Source organism: Pygocentrus nattereri, chromosome 25 (assembly GCF_015220715.1).
Source record: "Pygocentrus nattereri isolate fPygNat1 chromosome 25, fPygNat1.pri, whole genome shotgun sequence".
Classification (NCBI taxonomy): Eukaryota; Metazoa; Chordata; class Actinopteri; order Characiformes; family Serrasalmidae; genus Pygocentrus; species Pygocentrus nattereri.
The window spans coordinates 18,622,920-18,639,652 of record NC_051235.1 but is presented as its reverse complement, the minus strand read 5'-3'; the positions used below and the strand labels follow the sequence as shown (position 1 = coordinate 18,639,652).

Below are 16,733 nucleotides of genomic sequence, written 5' to 3'. Positions count from 1 at the left end.
GTGTTATCAGAGACAACTGGATGGTCTCCTATTATTCACCTTTACTGCATCTAGATGTATCAAAAGTGTTTTATTTGTTATAATGACCCAGCTTTAGGACTTTTCCCTTTTCATCTGACCCCGTGCTGCCATAAGGTTCCTTTGTGCTGGTTAGGACCGGGTGTTCTTGCTCTAATATGGTCAAAACAAAAAGAACCAACACCCTGAAGTCCATTAAATATTCAAAAACTAGTTGTCAGGTTCCAAGCTGCCTTAGAGTCTCTCTGTATCCCCCCCTTCTCCCGCTATGAGGGTTCTTTAGTGAGAGAGCTCTGAGGTAAGCGTACCTCTGATCAGCAGTATCATATGACACAGCAGGATACTAATTGGTCCTCATTTTACATCAGCATGGCCACCATTTCAACAGGTCAGCTCACATACTTGTACCTGTAACATATACTCCATAAGGTTAAAAAAGTGCATCTGACTGAATAAACAAGAGTTAAAAGTGAAACAAGACATACTGATGTGCTCTGGATGGGAGATTCAATCAATGGAGTAGTACAGAAATATATTATTTTCAGTTAAGGTCAAAATACATTTTGTCGCCTTGATACATTTCAGCACTGCTCTAACTACTGTAGCAAGCACTGAAGGAAGAAACCCAGAGGAAATATATGAGAAATATTAGCCTGAATTATTTGATCTCACCACAATAATTTTATATCGTTGTAAGCCATATGGTTTCATCACAATAAAACAATCTCCACATATGGTAGTAGAATGCGTCGTATTGAAGAGCGCAGTAAGATTAAGATCGTCATAGGATGCCACCTTTGCCAAGTCAGGATGAAACTTCTTTCATGCCAGATCTGCCCTGGTCAACTGTAAATGCCATTTTTGTGAAACTCCATAAAGACATAATTTGATAAGTTTGAACTCCAGTGGCCTGCACAGAGCTCTGACCTCAACCTCACTGTACACCTTTGGAATTATTTTGGAACACAGATTGCAAGCCAGGCCCTCTCGTCCAGCATCAGTGCCTAACCTCACAAACGCTCTTTTGACTCAACAAACTGCCAAAGACACACTCCAAATACACATATTCCTTGGGTATGTTTTCCAGGAAGAGTGGAGGCTGTTAAAGCCACAAGCCCTAGATTAATGCCCATGGTTTCAGAATATGATGTCCAACAAGCTCTTATGGGAGTGATGCTCAGGCGACCTTATATGGACGTTTGGCCATATAGTGTAGTTCCACATTGAAGGCATTTACACCACGTTGACTTGTGAAAATGTGCCTCACTGCTCACTGTTTATGGCACCTCTATGATGGAGAACCAAAACAGAAACAGAAAATATGACCTGGATCGGATTTTAGGCAATACCTGATCTGTTAAACATGCCTGGATTTGATATCCTTACATTTAATATCTCCAACAAATGTAAATAAGACATTTTCAGACATTTTAGGAGCTTAAAATGTTTTAAATATTTTTATAAACTTTCTGCTGGAAACCCTGATTTATAATCGTCAACTAAATATTACTAAATATGACACCACAGAGGTTCTTCACCTAGTTTCACTGCACTTGGTACACTACGAATGGCAGACGATCCACCTAAACAAATCTATACAAATCTTTTGTACTGCTTTGCATAGAAATGCCTTTACCCATTCTAATTCTATATTGGCTGTGTTGATTAAATCAAAGTCTTCAGCGCGGCACAGATTCAGCCGTCTAAAGATGAATCACGCAACACAGAGCACGCTCCTCAAGTTCTGCTTCCAGCGTCTGTCCAACGTGTACTGAAATATTAGGGGTGCACTGGTGCAGTATCACATATCAAAAGAACAGCCTCTGCTCCCTGTATAACCACAACATAGAATGAGGCTAACAAAACAAACTCACCCTCAGCAGGCAGGTAACAAGACACTCAGGTGCGCTTACATCACTGTCGGCAGGTGGCCGGTTGCCGTGGAGACTCACCTTGACGATGGGGTGTCCACCGGAGGCTGCTTTTACGGCTCCTCTGCTGCCCTCAGTCTCGTAGTGTGCTCGGTGGTGGGCTTTAGGGTGGACCTCAATCTTCAGCTCAAACTGACCGTACTGGCTCGGTAAGGGCCAGTCCAGGGGGGGCAGGGATGACGTCCTAAAACACACACACATGCACACAAACACACAAGCACACACACAAGTTTCTACATTACAAAAAAATTCATCCTTGTGTGATAATTTTCTGTGTCTTCACTCCCAGAAATTCATCAGACTGGCTTTGTGAGCTTTACGACTGCTACATGTAAAAGAACACTGTTGTGATTGGCTGACCTGTTCTATGCCTTGTCCAAAAAAAAAAAAACAGCCCAGAATGAAATGTGCGGAACAAACTGTTACATTCAGATTGAAATCCTCAGGGATGCTGGAAAAAATAAACTTTAGCCACTCCTTCTGAATGCCTGGATCCCTTGGAAGGCTACACAAAGAATATGCACTGAACGGATGGGTTAAATGCGGAGGTGAAATTTCCCCGTTGTGCGACTAATAAGGGTCACTTAATCTAATCTTGATCTTAAATGTGACAAACACTGAATTCAAAACTAGATATTTGCAGCTTGTTTCCATATATGGACTGCATGGACTGGCAATAAATGGTAATTTGTAATCAAATAAAAACATTTTTTATCAAAAAAGCAAGAATTTTTGATTTTCCAAAATGTCACCTTTAAGATGATGAGCCTCCAGCTTCAATGGAGTACAAACAAAGCCAGCAACTGGCCATGCTATATTTGAAGCATGACTCACCTGACAACTTTCGTACATGCTAAAAGGCAATGGACATTTATTTTGCTCCTGACATTACTACAAAACCCCACAACCTGCGCAGTGACTCAGTGGTTATGGGCTCCAGGCTAGTAAACTAAGGACTACTGGTCTAAACTTTAGAAAGAGATTAGCCTACAAGAGTGGAATTTCACCCCAAGTGGTTCGAGGGGGCTCACATGGACCCACATACTGCTGTGTGTAAATTACATTTAAGCCACTTTTGATAAATCAGCTACTAAATGGCAGTAAAGTGAGTATGAGTAAAACGCAGCAGCCATGAATCACTGGGCCTGGGACTCTCCTTTGTGCAGACACCTCAAATATACTGGAGGAGCTCCAGTCTGAGTCAGAGGGCAAGACGAGACAACTGATGGCTGAATCATTAGGCCCTAACCAGGATATGTGGCTAAATGAGATTCTTTTCATTGAATATGCAACAAAAAACATTTGAACAGCTATACATGGAGATCTATTCTATCAATCCTTCACAGTGAGAAGACAACCATATCGTTCTGAAAGGCTGTGTAGATGTCAAGAAGACATTACTAAGAAATGGAAATAGACAAACTGCCTCAAAAAAACTGCAAAGCAAACAAAGAAGCCTTTGGTGTTCTCAGAACAACAAGCTGACCACCCCAAAGTCCTGACATCAACAGCACTGAATATGTTTGAGATTTGCTGATAAATAAAATATCACACAATATCATGTTTGCACAGGCCATATTTCATGTTTTACTTTTTGTTAAATTCAGCAAGAAAACAGTAATTGTACATTAAAATGTGGAGAAGTGTGTTCTCTGTAGAGGATGTGTTAACTTATTTTAATGCAGAAAATCAACTACAAACAGGTGCTTTGGACAGAGGCACCTGAATGACTGTGGTCCAATCCCATTTCACCCCTTGCCCCTACCACTTAGCCCTCAGCCCTCCATTTTGCGTGTTCACACAAAGTGTTGGGGCTACATGGCTCTCCAAACAAAGGTTTCTCACAGGCACACTTCAAATGGAGTGTTATGAGAAAAAAGAAAAACTGGTAAGAAGGCTGTGTGAGCGACCAAAGAAACCCATATTTTCTCCATTAAAAATTACGAACCGTTGCATTATCGGAATTATCGCTAATAGCATGCTAATGTCTTGGTAGCTAGCTAGCTAAATCTCCCGTTCCACCGTAAATACTCCAGCAGTATCCATGCACGAAGCGGCAGAAAGTAACTGCAGATCCACTGAAGGCCAATGGAGCAAACTGGGGAAACTGGAACAAGGGGCTAACGAATAGCTGACTTCAACTTCATATCACAGAAGAATTAGGGGTGGGCAATAATAAATCGTTTTCAATTATTTAACAATTATAAATTAATAAATAATTTAACGAAAGATCAGCAAGGTTAGGCAAGGTTGCTGAACTTTACCCTCCTCCACTATCTCTGCAGATTGCCAGGGATCAGATCGCCTACAGAGCACCGCTAGCAGCCTGTTAATGAAGTAACGTTCTTTTTAATTTGAGGGTTGTCCCATTTCGTTGGGGACAATTTCATTCACTAGCCCTTGTAACTCAGTTCCAAGGGGCAAGATGACCCTCAAAAACAAGGGGTAGGTGTAAAAATAAGAAATCAGATTGGGCCTGTATATGTGACAAGTATTCCATTCAGCTGCAGTGTAACGAACTCTTAATGGTCTAAAACACTGGGTACTGAAGAGGTGGGGAACCCAAACAATGCTGCCATTAGAAGCACGTATCATACAACAGTAAACAAGTGGCAACGTCTGTTACAGGAGAAATATGTTTTAAGACTAAGACAGGTAAACGCCAATGTGTGTGTGACTGAATGTGGATGTGTGTGTGCATGACAGATGGAGAGAAGTGTGTGTGTGTATTGGCTTCAGTGTGTGTTTTGCTTTATTCTGGCATGCTGTGAAAATGTGTGCTGTTGGCGCTGCTGTTTCAATGACCAGCAAATCTTACTGCATTTTTCCTCTGCACATAAATCTCACCAAAATGAGCGCTTTACGTCAAAGTTTAGAGACACACACACTCACACACAGTCAGCAGAAGAACGAGCAATGGCATACACTAGCAAAACACGACTAAGTCATCTAATAAGTTTCTCTCGCTTTCTCGAACTTTCCAAATTCAGCAGGCTAAGGATGTCAGAAGTCACTTCCTAAGTGATCTGCCTTTGTCAGAGCGCTGGCTCAAAATGCACTGGAAAACGGAATGATGAATAAAAGGGTTGACATTTACATTGGGAGAGAAGGAAAAAAGCAGAGAAGAGGAAATAAAAAAGTGGCACATGTTTCTGACATTTTGGTCAATGAGGGCTTTGTGTCCATGTCATTTTGAAGGCATTACAGGCTTCGAACTTCTGAATGGAATTACAGCCACAGCACTGCGGATTATAGTAGAAGGACAGTATGTGAATTCAAGAAAGACCTGTTGTCAGCAACTAAAAACTCAGGGAACAGTTTGAACTCAAGAGAGCAAAACTGTTATAAGCCACATTTAACTTAATGAACAGAAATGCTATAAGCAGCCAGAAGTCAGGACAGCAAAACTGTTACAAGCTGATATAAACTCAGTCAATAGAAACATAAACAGTAAGAATTCAAGACAGCATAACTCTTATAAGCAGTTATAAACTCCCTAAACAGAAACATTATAAGTAAAAGGACTCAGGGAATCAGCCCTGTTTATAAGCCATTATAAACTCAGGGAAAACAGGTGCTGGTCAACGAATTAGAATAATTTGAAATAGTGCAATCATGAAATTCTTTGAATGCATTTTTTGTGCAGAAAGCAAATCAGGTGTTCACCGCACCTGTCCTACTCGTTAGACTAATCACAGAAGTCGTTACCTGTAGAAAATTTGCTCAGCTGAGCTTTCCAAAAGGCCCATTTAGGCCATTTAACTGTGACACTGTTGTTTTATTGAATTAGAATAATGGAGAAACCGTTTCATTGAATTAGAATAAATGCTCGAATTTTTGTTTTCTGTGAAGAGTGTTCACTGTGCAGTATAAAGTCAGGGTTGAGTAGAATTTCTAAGTTGTAAAATCAATCATGGGTAAGCAGCGCGACCTCTCAACCGGAATAGTGGCTCAAATTCAAGCCCTTCGCCAACAAGGCTTGACCCAAACTAAAATTGCTGAGCAGCTCGGCATCAGCCAGTCTTCCGTCTGCAAAGCTCTCAAGAAAAACTGCAGCAAGCGCACCAACTGTTCCGGCGTCCGAAAAACTTCTGCTCGCGACAACAAGCAGCTGAGAAAGATCGCAGTCAGCAACGGTTCAAGTCCACTTCCGAGCTCACCGACTTGTGGAACAAGCAGACCGGCGCTGACGTCTCCAGATCAACCACTTACCGTCGTCTGCGCGAACTCGGCTTCAAATCTCGCGTTCCAGCAGTAAAACCGATGCTGAACAAGAAACAAATGGAGAAACGGCTGAAGTGGGCCAAAGAACACAGCGAGTGGACTGCTGAAGACTGGCAGAAAGTGGTCTTCAGTGACGAATCACGCTTCTGCATCTCCTTCGGTGACCAAGGTCCTCGTGTCTGGCGTCGTGGTGGCGAAACCTACAACCACGAGTGCGTGAAAAGATCCGTCAAGTTTCCCCAGAGCGTTATGGTCTGGGGATGCATGTCCGCTCGAGGTGTAGGGAAACTCTGCTTCCTCAAGAAGACTGTCAATGCTGCCGTATATCAAGATATTCTGGAAACGTTCCTGATTCCGACTGTTGAGGAACAGTTCGGCGAAGAAGACTTCATATTTCAACAGGATCTTGCACCGGCTCATGCGGCAAAGTCGACCAAAGATTGGTTCACTAAAAAACAGCTTGAAGTTTTGGCATGGCCGGCCAACTCGCCTGACCTCAATGTCATTGAAAACCTTTGGGCCATCGTCAAGCGGAAAATTCGCGACAGAAAGCCTACTACGCTGGACCAACTGAAGCAGAACATCGCCACTGCCTGGGAAGCTGTGAGTGCGGAAACTTGCGACAAGCTGGTCAAATCGATGCCGCGGAGACTTCAGGCAGTCATACAAGCCAAGGGGGCAGCCACAAAATACTGAGAAAGTGATGATTGTAATTATAATAAAAATTATTCTAATTCAATGAAACGGTTTCTCCATTATTCTAATTCAATAAAACAACAGTGTCACAGTTAAATGGCCTAAATGGGCCTTTTGGAAAGCTCAGCTGAGCAAATTTTCTACAGGTAACGACTTCTGTGATTAGTCTAACGAGTAGGACAGGTGCGGTGAACACCTGATTTGCTTTCTGCACAAAAAATGCATTCAAAGAATTTCATGATTGCACTATTTCAAATTATTCTAATTCGTTGACCAGCACCTGTATTAACATTTTAAGCAGTAAGAGCTCAGGACTGCAGAACTGTGCAATTATAAACTCAGTGAACAGAAACATTTTAAGCAACAAGGACTCAAGGAAGCAACAATAATATAAGCTGTTATGAACTCATTGAACAGAAATGCAATAAGATTACTGTTTAACAGTTCTGCTCTTTCGAGTTATTACTGCTTATAGCATTTCTGGTTAATGAGTTTATAACAGCTTATAACATTGCTGCCTCTAAAGTTTCGGTTGCGTGTAACATTTCCGTTTACTGTGTTTACAACTGCTCATAACAGTCCTGCTGTCTTGAGCTCTTACCGCTTATAATATTAATATTCCTTGACCTCAAAAGAGCAGAAGTGTTATAAGCAATAGGAACTCAAAGAGAATAGAACTGTTATAAGCATATATGAACTCAGTGAAAAAAAAACACTATAGGAACTCACAAGAGGAGAAATGTTATAAGAGCTTACAAATTCAGTGAAAAGAAACGATACAAGTAATAAAAAAACTAGAGAGTAAAACTGTTATAAGCAGTTATAAACTTAATGTAGAGAAACGCTATAAGCAGTGAGAAGTTAGCAGATCTGTTACTAACAGATATAAATTGTATAATAAATTACATACTCAGACGACAAAACTCTCATATGTTTAGGACATACAAGTAGGTCTTAAAATCCAGGGAGAGCACAACTGTATCATAAGCAACACAAACACAGTGTGCTTATAACTGCAAAACAAACAACAAAAAAAAAACTAAACAAGCTTCCTCTCTTCATCCTCAACCCTATTTCTTTCCCTCCAGCTCTTCCCCCAAACTCTCACTCCATCTCTCCCTCTCCCTTGAGAAGGCATGGGATAGGACATGTGTGCCCTGCTGTCATGGTAACTGAAGCTGATTTGGTTGTCGAGGGAATCCTAGGCCTCACAACAGCGTGACAGTTTGTCCTGTGGCCTACAAATCTCCCCTCCTTTCTGTCCAGCGGTCATTTCATACACTCCCTCTGCACATACTCTAGCCATTAGGGATTTCTGCTGTCTAGCTAAAACTAGACCTCAGTATTCTAATATCTCTCTGCTGCAACTGAAGATAACACACATGCAAAACACACACATGCAAACACACTCACACATACATATGCATATGTGCAGTGCTATAATCCAATACAAATTACTAATTTCTTCAGTCACTCAAGCTGTAATGGGATTACTTCTTACTTTCTGGAAAAAGTACTCTCACTACTCATTACTTCACTTTTGCTGTCCTCTCACACCCACACACATCTATACTATCTGTACAAGGGAAAACCCAGCATCTCTTACAGTAATGTATTTAAATAAAAAAGCTAATGACGGAAAACATCATTTAAAATGCATCTCTAGGTCTAAGCCTCTGCTCTGAAAAAGACACAGCCAGTCATGCTTGATTTAATTGAACAGCTACTGCTCTTAGCCCTGAAACTAGTCAGCAGAAACAGTTCCAAAACAGATGCCATTCAATAAAATGCAAAGACTAGTCATTTCTGTTACACAGGGGAATATAAGCTGTAATAAGTGTTATTAATAGCTTTTAACAGTTATAAACAGGTTTATGTGAAGATTATGGAGCGGTTTCTGGATGGAAATCAAGTTGGTTCAGGTGAGGCTGGAGCTTCCTCATCAGTTTATCCATGGGTTTCATATTAGCAGATTTAGATGCTTCGAGAGATTGCTTGCTGAGCTTATGGTGCTTCCCACACTTGCACTGTGCTGAAGTCGTACAGTTAGCTGCGACAGACAGCACACGTAAAGTAGGTACGAAGATAGTCACAGGTCTTCTACACTAAGAGCATTTACTATTTAAATGCATTGCATGCAATTAATATTGTTTTCTTTAACTCTGGAGGCAATCTATTGTAAATTTCCCTCTTTGGGGACAAAGATTTATTTCAATTTACCTGAATTTAATTACATAATCTGATATTTGCATTGAATTCGGGTTCCACAGAGTTACCTGTACTTTTTTTATTACGGGAACAGAAACTGAACTTTCTGATAAACTACTTCTCTAAATGCTTTTAAATTCTATCATAACTGTTCGGTACATGTGATACATATGTTGTATCATAACCATGTCTTGAAGTTTCGTAATACTGTATCTTGGCCATATTGCCCAACCTTATATCTTCTTTGCTTTATGGACAAAACAGCAACTAAATATGGTTGTGATTGGCTGAGAGATGTGTCAAAGAGAGATGTTATAATATTTTGCAAGCAATTAAGTGTCTACCTTCACAGCAGTACAGGCTCAACTTGTTTGAATACAAATGCCATTACGGATAAAATAACAAAATACTAGTAAAATTCATCCCAAACTAACATCTAGCATAAAACGAAATATGTATCTTTAGATAAAAGAAACAATGACAACATGGAAAAACCAGGTATTTAATAGAAACCATGGTTGTTCTAAAAAGCAAGTTAAAAGAACAATGATCTTATTTTACTTTGTTAAGTGAAGTTATAATTTAAAGTTCAATTAGCTCAAACCTTTAAGGAAACCAGGTCACATATTTTTTAAAGTCAAAATAAGCTTTTTTTTTTTACAGTGCAAAAAAAAAAAAAAAAACCACTAAGAATTATGGATTACTCCCTCCCGCTCGCACTTCAATATTTATTTCATTCAAGGTTTAGTGCTTCTGCTGTTCATTTAAGAAGCCATAGAATTGACTAATATTTTAGAACCTATCAGTCAGTCAAGAACTCTTCAAATAAAATTTGTGGGGTCTGTTTCATTCAGGACAATATAAAATATATATACACTAATAATACTGGTAACTGAAAATTTTAGCTCCTCAAAATTGGTATCTGTACTGCTGTACTGATTTTCATAGAGTGCTGTATGTGTCTGAAATAAGGGTTTGTCAGTGTGAAGATGTGCTCCGCTAAGCCATGTTTCCCCAGATATCTCCACACCAAAGCTCCCTGCCAACACTTCCACACAGACCATCTGCTCAGAAAACTAGGCTTCCAGAGCTTTCTATATCTCACACACACACACACACACACACACACACACACACACACACACACACACACACACACACAGCAGGAGCAGGTCTGGTTGCCGAGGTCGCAGGATCAGATGGCCAGATCATGTATCATGTCACTGCTGTGTGAGTATGGCTGTGACGGGGGTTAAGCAGAACAGACACGGTGCGCTCGGCTGACTGAAGCTTTCATGGCCTGTTTGGGTAGAGGAGCAACACGCTCACAGACATGGCTGTGTGTTTGTGCGACAGAAAGTGTGTGTAGTACTGTGAGGCCAACACCTCTTAGGAATCTTACTTAATTTACGGTTACAGAAGCCATTCTTTCCACCACTCCACCCCACAACAGACAAACACAGATTACAGCCTTGATCAGGCCTGAAATTGTGGTCTAAAACTGAAAACAGCCAGAGAACTTTGTCAGAAGAGTGAGATGTTAATTTTCACCTGTTAAAGCTCAAGGCTGGCTTTATATTGTTAAACTTTCATGCAACTTTTGTTACGTGAAATCTACATGAAACTAAACTGCACTTGTGCTGTACTATGCAGAGTCCTTCAATTCACCAATATGTCATTGATATTTCAAACAGATATTTGATAAGGTATTTACTGTATTCTAGAAGAGCAGAACTGTAAAGCGATGCTGGGCTATTGTGCTAAAGTACAGGCATTTTATTCATTTTACTGCTCTTATAACCATCTACAAGTGTTAAAATAACTCAGGAGGATCTAGACCAGATTTTGTACATTTTATAAATGCTTATGCATCAGCACTGATATGGGCATTTGCAAATATATACATTACAAATATTGAATAATGACATCAAACCACAATACTCATACTAGTGCATGGCTACAAATAACTAACAATGGACTTTGTCTCTAGTGGAGTTTTTTTTTTTTTACCTGAATATAGGTGTGTGTCCTGGTTTGGGTTTGTTCCAGGTAAAGTGAGAGGGCACGGACAGAAACTGTTCCCCAGGTCCGTCCTTCTTCAAACCGTGCATGGCTTCTTCAGCCGGTGAGTCCAGCAGTGGGGACATGTTCCCCGAATCATCTAGAACAAGCTCACCCTTCCCGGGCTGCATCACAGCTGTGCGGTCCTGGGACGTCTTCCTGGTCTTAGAGGGGATGTCAGTATCCGCAGGGCAGCACTGGAAGGGTGACATGCCCATGGAGGGACTCCCGATCCACGTGTCCTCAGTAACGCTGCCTCGAGGTGAGGGCCCAGGTGTGGGAGTCGGTGAGTGGTGGGGCGAGCCTGGGTAGCAGATATCAGCGCTGGAGTGGCGTCTCTTGCCGCAGGGAGACGTTGGTCGGGAGGAGGGGCGTGAAGGCGGCCGAGGGCTGAGCCAGTTCTCATCGGTTACGCTTGTACGGGGCGAGTGGCAGGGTGATCCGCGGGGCGAGAGGGAGTGGGCATGCGGATGAGAGAGAGAGTGGGCAAAGGCTGGGTGGTGATGATGCTGCTGTGGCTGCTGCTGATGCCATGGCTCCTCCAGTGGGCCACCCTGGGGCGAACAACCTGGCGAGGTCAGAGGTGAACCAAGTGTGAACCGTGCCGCTGCTTCGTTAAGTTCTGAATCCACATCATCATACACGTGCGAGATGGACTCACAGGATGAGGCATCCGAGAACCAGCTGCGGGACGACAGGCTGCTACAAGGGCTGGGGCTCAGTGATGAATCCCGGTACGAATGATCCAGTGGCAGGTACAGGTGATCCCGGGACAGGGGTCTGTCGTGGTAATCTCCATCCGGACCCTTGGCCCTCATTTCGTCCTCACTCACGTCCATTTCTTGCTGACAGCTTGGAGAAATGGAGGTGATCTGGATGCTGGGGCATTCAAAGGCCTTGGGTGGGCCCCCTCCACCTCCACCGCCCCCCACTCCTCCCCCTCCGGTAGGGGGGTATTTGGAGCCCTGGGACTCATAGCTAGGCTCAAAGGGTTTAAGGAGCGGCTGCAGGGGAGGAGAGGTGGCAGTGAGCTGTGAATGCAGCTGGACTCCATGCCTCTGGATGCCAAGGGACTGGTTGGTCACTGATGGAGGCTGAGCAGCATTCAGGATGTAGAACGATGTGTTGTCATCTGGCTCCAGATCTAAAAAGAGAAGCAAAAAAATGGTGTATGATGATGGTGGTGATTTTCAAAAAAGGATTATATTTCCTAAATATAAAAAAAACATTTTGTCAATTATCGACTGACCGCATTGAATTCCTACCCCATGAAATGATTAATAAAGAAAATGTCATATGACTTCTGGCATATTAAATGTTCAATACACAGCATGCAACTTATACACCCATTGCAAACGAGGGAAAAACATTTCTGTTAAGTACTGATTAAGCCACAAGATTAGAATCTCTCTGTCTGTCTGTGTGGGGAATTAATAATTACATTTTACATAAAATCTCTTGACTGAATTTCTACAGTTGACTTATTTACAACCATTATAATTAAACTTGAGCAACACATTGATATCATTAAGCTACATAGTACATCTCGACGCTTTACAAATAAGCGGAGAAAGCTGTTTTGGAATGCCCTAGTCTTATTTAGGAAGGTATTATTGACACATATGAAGGGCTTATCAAGGCGAACCTTGGGACCACATCCAGTTATTGGTCAGGCTGATGCTATTAATATCACCATCTTTGTTACAAACAGCCAATATTCTTCCTCGTTATGATCACCAATTGCAATGTCAACAGTCTGCCATGCAGTTACAAAAAAAATCTTTTTCAGTTTTGTGTCTTTTTTTGTTTCAGTAGTGAGAAAAGTACCAATACATACATTCATTATGGAATTCATGACAGCCAGGACTGAAGACTAGCCATTCAGTAAATTTTCTGTTCTGTAATCATCTAGCTAACTTGATAGGTAATGGTAAATGAGATCACAAGAAAGAACAATGAAAATCTGTACAGCACATACTACATGGGCAAGTTATAATTCCAGTATGTAAAGGATAAATAATAATATTTGCACTGGATTCCTATAAATGTTTAGCAAACCGGCTAACCTAGGTAACTATGACTTGCCTGTACAATAACATCTGATAGCTAGCCAGTCAAATAAAACTCGACTGTCACTGTAGAAGATCAACAACCCACTTCATAAGACCTACGCTACAAAAGTAATGTTAGCTAATCTTAGCTAATGTTAGCTAGTCTGTCAAGATTCAGCCAAGTTGAAATTCCAATAAAAAATCTCAACTAAAACGATTTAGCACAATAACTGGAATTGAAGATTGCTTCCCTAAATCAACAATTAAAGCATTTGATGTATTACAAATACCACATATTTGAACTGACAGTCTGAAGCTGGTGTGCTTAAGATCATTATCATTGAAAAGCAAGAAACAACTGTAACATAATCATGATATAGTATATAATGTGCTATTATTCACGGCAAGAAGCTGCTGATTTCATGCATAACTGTTTTTTTGGTCAATGTTACCTAAGAATGTCCTGCAAACAGACACTGCAGGCCTGCAACTGCAACAACCCTTGTTTTGCTGAAGTATGATGTTGCTAAGAGCTGTCACCACATAACCTGCTGACAACAAGATGTCAACAGAGACGAAGAAAGCACGTGGCTGACCAAAACAACTGTTAGAAAGTTCACTATACAGGTAACATATACTGAATTCAGCATATTTCACTTCTTCAGATTTCAAGTGAACTTTACTTTAAATACAGCATCATCTGTTGGTAAATGGCCTTTCCATACATGAAAAAGTGTGTGCATTTGCTTTATTCATCACATTCACCAGACTAAAGACCATGACCTAAATGGCAAACCCGCCTGCTTTCATCACTGAGGTAGCATATCAAGCTTTTTTTCTGGCCCTGGTGTGGGCGTGGTTAACATGCCATCTGTTCCTATCTTTCAAGGCCGGAGTCCCAGGAGACTGATAAGACAGATTAAAGCAAACATTCAAGCAGGTCTCTGGGTCTCTCAGTCTCTCCATCTCTCCATCTCTCTCTCTCTCACACTCACTCTCTCTCTCTCACTCTCTCGCACGCTCTCCTCATCTCTCTTTCTCTCTCCTTTATTGGAGTGCTTTTATGGTGGCCTTGACCGAAGAAGATTTTGGCTGTCTACAAACAAGCCACCAGGGAATCCACCCAGACTACAACTCTGGCATCAGGTCAACAAAAGAAGTATTACAGTGCACAAACAATGCTGATCTATCCATATCAACCAAAGAGGGAAAGTGAGCAAGAGGGAGAGCACGTTCCACCAGACAACCAAATGAAGGGACAGAAAGGGGAAAGTTTCAACAAAGAAAGGTAAGATAGGTAAAAATAGTACATAACAGCAGAATAGTAAACAAGTGGAAACAGACAGCTACACAAAAGCTGTTCAGGGGTGAAAAGTTAGCACATCTAAAAAAGGCTCCGGACTCTGGGGTCGTGAGTATATTGTTCAGAAAACACCAGTAGCTTCTTTGTTTGATGTGTGAATTTTCCTCTTTTTTGTCTATTTTCTTTTCTTAGTAACAGCTTAGTACAACTACACATCATTTCAGTCCCACAGCGTTTAGATTTTTCTCACATCTGAAGCCAGAATGGAGCTTGATTTTCTCCTATCTCTTAAAGATGAAAGTTTAAGTACTGTTTATCTGATGGTAACAGTTTTGTTGGCCTTTGGTGAACTCCTGCTTCGGAAACTCTGCTCTTTCCGCTTATTTCCTTTCACTTTCCTCATGGAAATGGATCATCTTGATTATCCTCAGAAACATCTGAGAAACAAATAACTTACACTTAATGGCTGTCCTGACTGAAAGTTAAATAAATGAAGAGCTGTCTGACGACTGCATAGTACTGCATAGAGGCCAGGTTATATTTCAGACTTCACTCGTACTAACAGTTTCCCACACAAAGTGGCCCAAATCCGATCTTTTTCCTCATATGAGACACAGATTTGTCATTTGCGTGGCTGTGTGAAAAGCAAAAAACGCAGTGAATCTGACATTTTCAATTCCGATCTGAGACGCTTCCATATGTGGTACTGAAATCCAATGCGTACCGGATCTGCGGCAATACGACTCTGAACAGCCAGATCGTAATTAATGCGACTTTTATGTCAGTTCAACTTGACATTAGTCAGAATTTCGTGCTGCCGAGACTCATAAACTGATGTTTCTGTACCAAAAAATAGAAGAAACTCATCACAGCCGCTCCGTGTTTGATGAGGTTTCGAGTGCGGCCAGAGGGGCCCAAGGCTGCAGTGCCAGAGAACAGTTTAAAGAGGACACGAACCAAATAAGTGGCTGTGGCCAAATAACATGCCCTTTTTACGGCAAAACCAAACAGACTGTGTTGATGTCCGTCATTGGAACTTTAATCGCTCCTGTGATGCTGACGAAGATGAAACTGAAAGCTCCGGGAGCGACTGGCGTTCTCTGGCCGTCATGACTGTTTACCTCTGGACAAGCACGACACGTGACATGTTGTTCTTTCGCGCATGCGGGTCGGTTTCGGAGCTGATCTATTCAGACTGATGTCACATACAGATCACATTTAACATAGTGTGAACAGCCAAACAAAAAATCGGATTTGGGGAGAAAATCGGATTTGGGTCGCTTTTACCTGCTGTGTAAACGTAGCCTTAGACTCTCTGTGTGGATCACAATAATCCATATCTACTGTATGAAACATCTCAGAAATACTAATCTAGGCACAGGGTCCATTGTCCATGTATCTGCATTTAGAGAAGGCACAATGGCACGTCTTTCTTTTCCGATACCAACACAGATACTACAACCTTGCTGGTAAGCACTGCAATATTTCAGGCTAGTGCCTCATAGTATGACTGTATTAGATGACATTTAGGTTAGCAATAATAAGGTATTTAACACTGCAAATTAACATCATGGTGTGTGTACCACAGTATGCTGGTATAGATGGTATGTTGCCCAGCACTATTTCAGGCTAGATCTTTTACAGCAGGAGTTTTTTTATACAATTCTACATATGATCCAGCGATACAAAGCGATACCGATATCAAATATCAGAGTATCAGACTCGTATTATCTCAGACTGTATTCCACAGAATGCATGCCCTTTATTACCAGAAGTGTAATAAATGTAGACCAACGTCTCAACCTATAAATAAATGGCTTTATTTATAGCGGCTCCACATGTCCTGTATGTTGCAAGATTTGCATATCTGTGACAACAGAGCTTGATGGACAGGACACACGCCAGGCCAGAATGTCACACAGGGCGCAATCTGCACTTTGACCCAGGAAGGACACAGAGCATACTCTATTGTAGACTTGTCATCCTCTCTCTCTCTCTTTCTCTCTCTCTCTCTCTCTCTCTCTCTCTCTCTCTCTCTCTCTCCATTCATTGAAAATGTTTTCTTTTTCTTGGAAACTACATTTCACTGACTCATTTATGTATGTCTGATTCCAGCAACAAGACAAAGCAATCATTTTCTGTATAATGAATTACCCATTATTGAGCTGAAGGTGCAAGAAATGGCAAGAAACAACAAGGAAATGTAACAAGAGCTGAATGATACTGGGGATAAATACTTCA

At 41.4% G+C, this 16,733-nt stretch overlaps 1 protein-coding gene across 2 annotated transcripts in view; it reads right to left on the bottom strand.

Annotated features, from left to right (window-relative positions):
- Positions 1–16,733, bottom strand: part of nfatc3a (nuclear factor of activated T cells 3a) — a 118,436-nt gene that overhangs the window by 74,034 nt on the left and 27,669 nt on the right. For both annotated transcript variants that reach the window (XM_017706175.2, XM_017706176.2), the window contains exons 2-3: positions 11,088–12,282; positions 1,971–2,133 (exon numbers count right to left, since the gene is read on the bottom strand). In XM_017706175.2, the coding sequence (XP_017561664.1) occupies positions 1,971–2,133; positions 11,088–12,282 (1,358 nt within the window). The remainder of the gene's footprint in view (positions 1–1,970; positions 2,134–11,087; positions 12,283–16,733) is intronic.